Source organism: Aplysia californica, unplaced genomic scaffold (genome assembly GCF_000002075.1).
Source record: "Aplysia californica isolate F4 #8 unplaced genomic scaffold, AplCal3.0 scaffold00068, whole genome shotgun sequence".
Lineage (NCBI taxonomy): Eukaryota > Metazoa > Mollusca > Gastropoda > Aplysiida > Aplysiidae > Aplysia > Aplysia californica.
This window is the reverse complement of record NW_004797338.1, coordinates 218,231-229,560: the sequence shown is the minus strand read 5'-3', so window position 1 is coordinate 229,560 and position 11,330 is coordinate 218,231. Positions and strand designations below refer to the sequence as shown.

The 11,330-nt window shown below is 38.5% G+C and overlaps 1 protein-coding gene across 2 annotated transcripts in view; it reads right to left on the bottom strand.

Moving 5' to 3' along the window:
- Positions 1-5,925: 5,925 nt before the first annotated feature.
- The window catches only part of LOC101857396 (kanadaptin), a 17,001-nt gene continuing 11,596 nt past the window's right edge, over positions 5,926-11,330 (bottom strand). For both annotated transcript variants that reach the window (XM_035968571.1, XM_005093696.3), the window contains exons 10-12: positions 9,856-10,156; positions 8,099-8,179; positions 5,926-6,383 (exon numbers count right to left, since the gene is read on the bottom strand). In XM_035968571.1, the coding sequence (XP_035824464.1) occupies positions 6,334-6,383; positions 8,099-8,179; positions 9,856-10,156 (432 nt within the window). In that variant the 3' untranslated portion in view covers positions 5,926-6,333. The remainder of the gene's footprint in view (positions 6,384-8,098; positions 8,180-9,855; positions 10,157-11,330) is intronic.

Below are 11,330 nucleotides of genomic sequence, written 5' to 3'. Positions count from 1 at the left end.
TTTCCAAGATTAAAAAAAGGTACATGTTTGCGGACATTAGGAGTTAACTTTCCCCCTGACTTTTAGCATTACACTCCAGAAACAATATCATCTTACTGTTATTATTGTTATATTACTGGTAATGAATGTTGGTGACCAGGAACCTGGCGAGCTCACAACAGTTATTGCTTCGACTTTTAAGACTCCTCACTCCGTTAACCCATTTTGTAGTCCATGCCACGCCTGAAATTCCTGTTCTTTTCCATATTAAGATAATATTGATCTAGATTTTCTACTAGGCTTTTTTCAATACATTCATATATCTGTGCTTTTCAGCGCAATTTGTGCAACCGTCCAACCGTGGGAAAAGCAAAATAAATTACAGAAAGAACAGGTTTTGAGTTAAAACAAATGACACTTAAAAAACTCTGGTAGCTTTTGACACTTAAAAAACTCTGGAAGCTTTTGGCCATCTAAACTGTCCCCGTGGTTTTATGCACCCCGCATAATTTAGCAAAATTTGATCAATTTTTTTGCATAATTTCTGATTATTTTTCTTTACCATTCTTTGCTAAAATTAATAGAACCGCATAATTTCTCATTTTTGGGCTCATTTTGCATAATTTCAGAATTTTTCTTGCATAAAACGACGTAGACAGTCTAAAGTGCTGTCACTACTGGGATGGGCCAAGGGATTTATTGTTCCTTACATGAAAAAAATCCACTTTGCCACGCAGTGATAAATTGTCAGAAATGTGACATTTATTTATTGTCTTAAAAGCAGTCTGAAACTTAATGACAGAATGGTAAAGCGGACAACCTGGACCATTCCAAAAAAACAGGAATAGATCTAAAGGTGTTTAAATGGCCTGGCAGGGGAACAAACAATGCCATGCAGCATGGAGACTACTTCCCTGACACAACACTGTGTCTGGAATTTGGAAATTTTTGCTTCATTAAAGTCAAACATTAAAAGGACTCCCCCCCCCCTCCTGCCACGCAAACTATCTTAAATAGAAGTCAAGATATTTGCGATTGAAGGCGGTAGGGGTCACATGTGTTAGAGATAAAATTTGCAAGTCACCAGTATTTGAGGATTTTCAAAGCTTTAGCGTACTTTCAAGCAGCAAATTTATAATTTTTGTACCTTTGATCAATGGTTTCCAATAAAATTTAGGTGTGAATGTATTACTAAATAGACACAATAAATTATATAAAAATTGACGGGCAGAAAACGCCAGCTTCTTCAATTTTATTGCAGTGGAATCCTGTTATAACGAGAGGGATGGGACTGGTGCAAAATGTCCGTTATAGCGGGATTTTCGCTATAAGGGATTAAGTAATAAATGCAAGGGAAACTGATAAGTAGGCCTCTATATGAGCGTTTGGTGTTCTGTTTATTTCTATTTGCTATCTCCCCTGATGATGATTTTGTTTCAACGTGACCTCTAGGTCTTACTTGATCAAAAATCGAATCAGGTTTCTTTCTCTAGCACTAGCGATATTGACTGACAGCTCGGAAAGAAAGGGCTCTCTGTCAACTCGCCCACTGTGTTGTCCCCCACCCCACAACACCCTGTGGTTCATTCTGTCAGCTTGGGCACGTCACACATTCGCTCCATCCATCACAGCACTCGTACCTCTCCTTCCCCGCATCGGAGAAGTGAGAGGCATGGCAGGCCTTGATAATCTAAACTAGGCTTACGCTGGCCTATCACACGATGCGTTCTGCTTGTCTGCGCATGCCACACCCTCCCTACTCAGTCACTCTGGCCTTCATTGTGGACACATGTAGGCTCTCCAAGGAGATTAAAAATAATGGAGGATGCTCTGTGGGCGGCACCGCACGCATGATAGGAGCCCTCTCTCGCGGCGGAACTGTGGGCTACCTGCTCTGCGCGAATGCCCGACTCACGCACTGAAATGTAGATAAGAAAGGTTTCATTCCGAGGTCCTTGAGATTAGGCAAGTCAATTAGTAAAAATGCCTTGCACCTGTGTTGTATTTAAGTGTAGAACCGATATGATGCTGCAGTGGACCGAAGTTTTCTCAGTTAAGTTGTTTTCCTTTTTAAAAATTTGAATGAAAGTGTTTTTATGCCCCCCAGCAACACAATTTAGATCATTAATATTCATAAGTATTAAGAGGCTGGCTCCGGCGCTACCTGCCAAGGCCAACCCAGACTGAAAGGGATACAACACCCCAGCAGAAAGACCGAGATACTAAATTTAAAAAAAGTATTCTTATTCATAAATATAATTATTATGTGTATATATATAATTATTATGTGTGTGTATGTATATATTATACATTTTAATTAAAGATATTGCTTTCCATTGTGTGTGCAAATTAGATGCTACTGTTGTCTAACTAAATGCAGATATCTGGAGGCTCCATTAGAATATGAAATCAATACTCAACTACAATAATGATGAATATTTTCTATGTTAAAGAAACACCAAACCATATCAGATGAGGGGAGAGGGTAGGGTGGGGTGGATAAGAGTTTGAGTCTTGTTAGATAGAACTATACTCGGTTTAATTCTATTGTTGTAGTCTTCACCTAAGATCCCACAATCAATAATTCCGGTTCACTTAAGATTCTGCTGTTAAAAAATAAACCAAACAAAGCAACAACAAATTTTACTACACAAGAGTCATCACTATGATAAATTATCCCCCTCTGGAGTGTAATAAGGGGCTAAACACGCTACTCTCCATATCATACTTTACTGAACAAAAAAACCCCCAACCCATCAAAGGCCATCCACGCTCAAGTTCGCGATCACACCTCCAAAGGTGCTGTTATCTCTTTTTTAAAATATTTGAAATCATTGTGCGCTCCACTTTGTGAAAACCAGGAAACAAAATTATTGTAATCAATAATATTATTATTTATAGACCAAGACATACTGTTAGCAATCAGATAAAGCTGGCATCAATCCTTTTTAGTGATCGCTATTCCTTACACATAAAGTTAGTTTTGGCACACGCCTAGAATCATGCAATCATGCCTTAAATTCAGTTTAAAAGTATATTTCTATCCATTTCTTACAATTAAATATTTTAGCATCTTGAAAGATTATCTTTATAATTTGATATGTTTGATAATTTTATGTTCATTGGACAGGTTTTCTTCTTATTTTATACATCTTTTTGATTTTTAAACTAGATTATAACTTAAAACTCTTAAAGAATTGAACAGTCCGTATCACACACAGAATTTTTTTTTCCTCCCTGTCATTATCTGTCAGCCTGTCAGTTGATCACAATCTCTCTCTCTCTCTCTCTCTCTTTGTCTGTCTGTCTCTCTCTCTCTTTTATTTAAGTTTTCCCATTCTCCTTCGTCCCTTCCCAAGGCCCGCTCCTCCTCTTTCATCCCAGCCCCATCCCCTCTTCCTTGCGTGCATTCCCCCACCCCGCCCACCCCACAACGTGGCCCAGCCCGATAAGATTCTACAAAAAGAAACGCCACAATTCGTGATTTAGCCCACAGTCGGTCGCCATATTTGATCCCCACCGCGGCGTACTGCTCGTGGCGCCGCGAAGAGAGAGAGGAGGCTCCATTAGTTTTAAACTCCTTGGGGCTCTCCCATTCTTTGTTTCGTTAGATCACCAACAAGTTTCTCAACTTGCGAGGTTTTACATTACATGTACATATAATTGGCCTAAGCACTGTGCACAGCAGCAGCAATATTGCACTAAAACCGACTCGCATGTTTGTCTGATTGTGCTACAGCAGTATTTTATTTACTGAGGTAAAGAAGAGAAATAAACAGGGTTTTATAACAGACTTCTCGTTATTTCCGGACTCGTTATAAGTGTACTCCACTGTATTTTGAAGAGACCCAAGTCTGAGTACATGTAGTAAGTAAAGAGAAGCACATTAAAGACGCTATAATGGCCATTTAGTTTTGGAACAAATTAAGACAGATAGACAGAAACAGAAGGAAAGTAAAGAAGTAGGACCTACCAGTGGCGCCCCTTCACACTACAAGATCTGATTTCCCCACATTTGCTTAGAAGAGACTTAAGAACTCTAAACTACGTTACCAGTATCTTGTGGAGTGGGCTCTTTTACTCCAGAAAAATCAAGCCAGGCTACACCTATGATCTATATCCCTCAGCCAGCTTCGATACAAGCTTCTTTAATTAAAAAACCCAGATTCTCAAACTTTCCAAACTCATACAATTTTATAGAGAGATAAAGGAGACACAATCCCTCCAATGGAGAAGGTTCTGCAGGTCTCCAAAAATAGGGAAAGCATCTCCCACTGAAATATAGACGTGCTACAACTTGTTAGCATGTAAATTATCTTCCACCAGAATAAATAGTACTATTATTAGTATAAGTACTTCATGTTGCAAGGTCTCTGTCAGTTGAATATTGTTTTAGAAAAATAAATCTGAAAAACCCCCCAACTCAACCCCCCCCCCCCCTTAACAAAAGAGAATCATGAGCAATGAATTTTTCCCAAGTATATTATCACTAACAGTACAGTTATATGAAACAACTGTTTTTGCAAAACAAAAACTCTTTGTTTACAAAACATTTTTGCTTTATTATGATTAAAGAATTATTTCAGAAGAGTTGAACCATTCAAGTCTTGAAAGCAACATCATGTGGTAATGTGAAAAGTGACTCTCAGTAAATGAAACCAAAGTTGAAGGTTCAAAGATGTAGCCTACCACAAAGGCAAAGCTATTAGTTCTTGTAAACTGTCTTGAAATCATTGACGATATTTTCTCGCAATCTCTCTCAAACTTGACACTGCTGAAATCATCAGAATAATGCCTTCTGTTCACGTCTTCATACCTATCTTTCTCTCTCTCTCTTCTACTCAAACAGATACCTACTAACACTTAAACAAATGTAAAACATTCATACTCATGCCCAAACAAAGGGAGAAAAAATAGATATATATGCACTCTCGCACACCTAAACACATCGCGACTTCGGTGCTTTCTTGTCCTATTTCCATTTTTTTTTTACATAGAAAATGAGACTTCTTTTTAAGCTCACTCTTTGTTATGAACTGTTTTCGCCGTTATTAAAATTGGAGATAGGACAAGAAAGTACAGAGGTCGCGACATGCATACATACACAAGCTCCTGCCCTTACCAGTACACATACACACACACTCCAGAATGCGCATACACACACACGCATACATGGACACAGACAAGCACTTGTTAACATCATACTGTGCAAACAGGCAACTCACTCCTCAACAACAATGTTCTAAACCAACACAGCAAGACATCAATACTGCAGGAAATATAAGGAGCAAAATTTTATTTTGGCAACCTGTACCACTTTCATAATTATGAATCATGAGTAAAATTGCTTGCCTTTTTTTCTTCCTTACAAAGGAAAAATCATCATCTCCAATGATACCAAATGAGAAAACCCAACCCCAACCCCCCCCCCCTTCTTATTTTCATATATTGAAGGTAATTTGTTTTAAATGTTCTAGAACAAATATTCCTAGAACTTCATAAAATGTTGGGTGACAAACAGATATCTACACTGTAACTCAGTTACATTCCAGGAAATGAAATCATCACATATATACACATTCTATATACACAGATCACTTGGAAGACAACGAAGACAGTACTGAATAAGGTCCAGACTTTCATCAACAGATGTATGAGGAGTATTTTAAGAATTATGTGGCAGGAAAGAATAAGAAATGAAGAGCTGTGGGAAAGGACAGGACAAAAGGATATAGAAGTAGAAATAGGACTAAGAAAGTGGCGATGGATGGGACACACCGTAAGAAAGCCCAGCGGAAACATCACAAGACAGTCACTGCAGTGGAACCCACAGGGAGCACGAGGCAGGGGTAGGCCATAGGGAAACATGGAGGAGATGCGTGGAAAGGGACATGAGAGAAATGAAGCTCACTTGGAACGAGCTTGGAAGGATGGCTCAGGACAGAGATAAATGGAAGGAGCTTGTATGTGGCCTATACCCTGCCAGGGGTGAAAGGCATTGATGATGATGATGATGATATACACAGATCGGTTAAAACTAATTTAATTATACAGCGAGTCACTGTGATACACATTCGGAAAAACCTCAACATCAGCATGACCGTCAGATTGCTGTAGTAAGTCCTGTTTTGCTTTGGGCACAACAGACTGAAAAGGTGCCCAGCAACTAATTTATGCTATCATTTTTGGAAGTCCAAATTTTCACATTTCACGTGGTAGAGCTTCACTTTGCCTATCAATATCATGTATCCATGTAGTCCACTAGTGATGTTCTTTCATCATCAAATGTATTCAAGCTGAGGTATATTCCCTATCAGCAACGAGTCATCATCCAGATCAGCATCTGGTACCCTACTAGTACCCTAGTTTGTCATTGAGGCTGGTGCGGCCATCGCCGGATTGCTCTGGAATGAAAGATAAAAAAAACCCAGTTACACATTTTGAAGCCTTCTGTAAAACACCATAATACTGTCTGCTGTTAGGACATAAACACTTTGGCATTGAAACTACAGCATACAGGAACAGTGAAATAAAAGCACATTATATCAACAATGGTATGCTCTAACTATGTGGCTGGTATCTTGAAAATTTTACTAGGTTACCTACATCAACTGGTGAGCATTTCTAATTACTTCATATGGCAAAGACTTTAATTAATCAATACGAACTGCTAAAGAAAATACAGATGTACAATTCAATTCATTTTTTTCTTAACACTTGGTTGAGAGATATTTGGTTCTAGATAAATTTTGATCAAATGTTTAATGTTCCAACCAAACAATATACAGTGGAAACCATATACAACAGGCCCGGTAATAACAGGGATCTAGAAATAACAGGGCGTTTTTTCCTACTTTTTGTCTCTATTAAAAGTTATCGGCAATAACGGGCATCATTGGAGCCCAATTAGCAGGGACAAAGACTCGTTAACGAGAGAGAGAGAGAGAGAGAGAGAGAGAGAGAGAGAGAGAGAGAGAGAGGGAGAGAGAGAGAGAGAGAGAGAGAGAGAGAGAGGGAGAGAGAGAGAGAGAGAGAGAGAGAGAGAGAGAGAGAGAAAGAGAGAGAGAGAGAGAGAGAGAGAGAGAGAGAGAGAGAGAGAGAGAGAGCCAGCCACGCCACTGCAAGCACACACAGCAGGTGAAGCGAGAGAGGGCTGCGTTGTGCTGCAGAATTCCATCTAGCCCTAAGCCTGGCTTAGTAATGTCCCACGTAATGTGTCATGCACAGGCCTGCCACATGGCCAAAACCCCTGTTCGTGGGTACTTGTGGCAACGGAAACTATCCATAAATAAATACAGCTGGTTAAGTCCACAAATGCTTACTTCCCTTGCATTTCTGATTTAACAGGAAAATGATATAACAGGACTTTTTCTCTGGTCCCACCATCCCTGATATATATCAGGTTTCCACTGTAATCTAGATGTCCATTTAGAAGGTGGGCTGCATTAACAGCATCACAACAGACTAAAAGAAACACTTGATAAAATAATTTCCACACTCCAGAATCAAATGTATTTTGCATACAACAGATAAAAGCATAACTAATGCATAAAAAATGCCAGTGTACAATCAGTCACAGATAACTTGAACACATAAAACTTGAATTTGCTGATACCTCAAACAATACGCCTTATAGAACTGCTATATTTTCTTTGTATTGGCAGCACTCATTTCACTAACACTCACACGTACGTGTCAAACAGCTCATCTCAAAAGACCTGATAAAGTTTTTCCATACAATTGTCTCCAAATTCAAATCACCTTGCGTGCATGATGGAAAATAAACACATTCATAATCATTGAGAGTGTCAGATAACATGAGCCCATCAATCTTGCCCCTGCACAATGTGATACACACACACACACACACACACACACACACTGCATGTTTTGAGACGTGTCATCACACAATACCTTAAATATGCATTATAAGGCACCAGACCTTAATTGTTATGCGGCAACTGACACGCTTTGGCAAAACCTCTATCCGCTTCGCAAAGCTCACAAAGACTTATCTTTGTATACCAATGTTTTTTTTATAGTTGTAATCAAAGAATGGACTCATTTTGTGATGATGCTACAAATTTCTTAAGAGTCTATATGACTCTTGTCCTTTTACCTTCAGGGGGAAGCCACATTGCATAATCTGGGTCGTTTTCTTCGTAGGACTTTGATATTTTCTGTTGAGCTTTTTCTGCATCTGAATGAGAAGAACAAGGTACAAGGTGTAATCATAAAGATTTATAACCAAGAGCAAATTACATACAGTGGAATCCTGTTATAACGAGAAGGAGGGGACCGGTGCAAAATGTCCGTAATAGCAGGATTCTCGTTGTAAAGGATCTAGTAATAAATTCAAGGGAAACTGTAAAGAAGGCCTAATCTATGAGTTTGGTGTTCTGTTTATTTCCTTTTGCTATCTCCCTTGAGGATGATTTTGTTTCAACATGACCTCTAGGTCTTACTTGATCAAAAATCGAATCAGGTTTCTTTCTCTAGCGCTAGCGATGTTGACTGACAGCTCGGTGTTGGCGATCAGAAAGAAAGGTCTCTGGGCTAACTCTTCCGCTGTCTTTTCCCCCACCCCACAACACCCTGTGGTGCATTCCGTCTGCTTGCGCACGTCACACATTCGCTCCATCCATCACATTGCTGAGACCCCTCAATCCCCACATAGGAGAAGTGAGAGGCATGGTAGGCCTTGATAATCTAAACTAGGTTTACGCTGGCCTATCACGCGATGTGTTCAGCTTGTCTGCGCATGCCACACCCTCCCTACTCATTCGATCCGGCCTTCATTGTTGACACACGTGGACTCTCCCATTCTTTGTTTCGCTAGATCACCAACAAGTTTCTCAACAGGCGAGGTTTTACATTATGTATAATTGGCCTATGCACTGTGCACAGCAGCAGCAATATTCCGCTATAACCGACTCGCATGTTTGTCTGATAGCGCTATAGCAGTATTTTATTTACAAAGGTAAAGAGGAGAAAAAAACGGGGTTTTCGAATAGTGTCTTTATAACAGACTTCTCGTTTTTTCCGGACTTGTTATAAGTGGTCTCCCTAACATGATGGAAGTACTTTTCCACGAGAAATTTTTAAAAACATTTTATCTTTTACAGTTATATTTTACCTTAAAATGTTTGTTTTTTAAAGTATGTGTAAATTTAGGATCATAAACGACTGTCTGCAATTCAGAGGTATTAGTGACGAAGGAGAAAGCAACTGATTTTTGTAAAAAAAGATTTCCCCATTCTTTTTGTCTAGCAGTCTTTGGTTAGAAGCCACCCAATTATTTTGTTTCATGGTTTTCATTACAAATGACAATCATGATAATCAAAAAGTGTACCAAGCCCAAAACAGTTGTTTGCACTTTCAGTCTTATTGGTTCATAATGCTATGTTAGCCATGTCGTTAGTGAGCTAAGGCTCACAATAAAGTCAAACTTATCATGTCAGAGACATAGAAATTATGTGGGTGGTCGATGATGCGTGTCCTTGAGAAAGACATGATAGCACTATCTATTAAACAAGGTACTGCACTGAGGAGACCAACAAAGGCATGTTGATTGTTGATATTGGTGTGACATTGTGTATTATGTATTGGAAATAAATCATTATATGTATGTATTTATGTATACCATTGTGAACCAAATTTTCCTCTGAAAATCAACAAAAGAGGAATTATATCTCTTTTCATGTAGTTATGTGACTCATCGACATAGGTTATGTGCTTCTTGTCAACAATAAATTAAGGAAAAAAATTATTAACATTGATGCTGTGGGGTCAAAAGGTGATATCAAAGGGCTGCACAGAGTCAAATGTCTTCAGATGGAGAAATTAAAAAACAAAAACATCCATGTTTACACTTACTCAAAACAGCAGCCGTCGACATAACATTGGCATGTCTTTCCCTAGACTTTTTGGAGACGTCTTTGGGTGGTAACGTAGGACCTTTAACAGCTGTCTTTGAGGTTTGAACATTATTTCTGGAGATCTTCTTTTCATTAGTTTGTACATTTTCGAATTTGGAAGAGCTGGTTGGTGATGAACTTGGTTTCTTTGCTGATGACTCTTTGGTTTTGTCAGAAATGTGTGTATTTTCGCCTTCTTCCTCCTCTTCATCTTGTTCCTCAAAGTCATCTGGTTTTTGCTCAAATTCAGTTTGTTGAGCCTGTAAAACGAGAGGCGAAACTGAGATTCCATCCAAATGAGTAAACAATTTCAGATTTTAGAAAAATTTGTCCTCTCCATGACTGAAAAAAATTTGTTAAACAAATATTTGGAACAGTATTAAAGCAAAATCCTTTTCAATTAAGTTTTAGAAACAGTAAAACTAACCCTATTTCAAATAACCTTGTTTGAGATAGAAATGAAATTCCAAGCTTATTTTTTTTAAAAGCCGTTGCATCTTGCGGCAGCAGTTTTCTCAGAGCGACACAAATGAACAAAATGCTAAACTATGCCAGGAACCATTTCAAAATAGTAATGGGCCATTCCATGAAAAGTGACACACATATTACCGAGATAACCTCCTGAAAAAATTCTAAGCAGTGATAGAGCCATTATTTACTCTTCTTTATTTGTTAGATGCAACCTTCCTCTAAGAAAATATAAAAAAGAAGAAAAGGGATGGCTCTATAGATTTTTTTTCAGCAGATTATCATCCGTGTGTGTGTCACTAGAAAGCCGGGGATCTATTTTCAGTACATATATATATAGAAGACTTTCCCTTTGAACAATGATAGAAAAATCAGAAATGTAACATTTCCTCTTGCATCTTCTTTTCAACAAGTCTGCTTCTTTTTTCCTTTTTAACTGATTCCATCCATGATTTTTTCAGGCTGTGGACAGAATTATTTTTCCCTGTTCAGTTTTAGACCTGGGATGCATCTATTTAATGCATTACTGTAAAGCTCTAAGTTACTCTAATATGTATTGTCCTATACCAAACTGATGGGAATAAATAGAGGAATCTGATTATATCAGTAACAATGACATATAATCTGTTCGTATTGTATTTTCCCTCCTTCTTTGAAGGGCCTTTTTATTATACCAGGCTCCGTGTTTTTTAGATCTAGCCTACATAGCGATAACAAAACAACGATTTTTGCAAGAATTTTGAGGAGTTTCGATCGATATTGGTGCTCAGAGATTGAAGTCAGGCTTGTTTACAAATTCTACTTTCTTTCCACAACTTAAAAAGTAGGAACTATGTTAAAAAGTGCACATTTGTTTCGAATTTCGCTGAGCCGCTCACAGCGGTCGAATGGAGGCAGCGGAAAAACTCAGAGCTGCTATCAGCGGCCGAATGGACGGAATCAGTTAATCAATAAACTTTAAAAGTC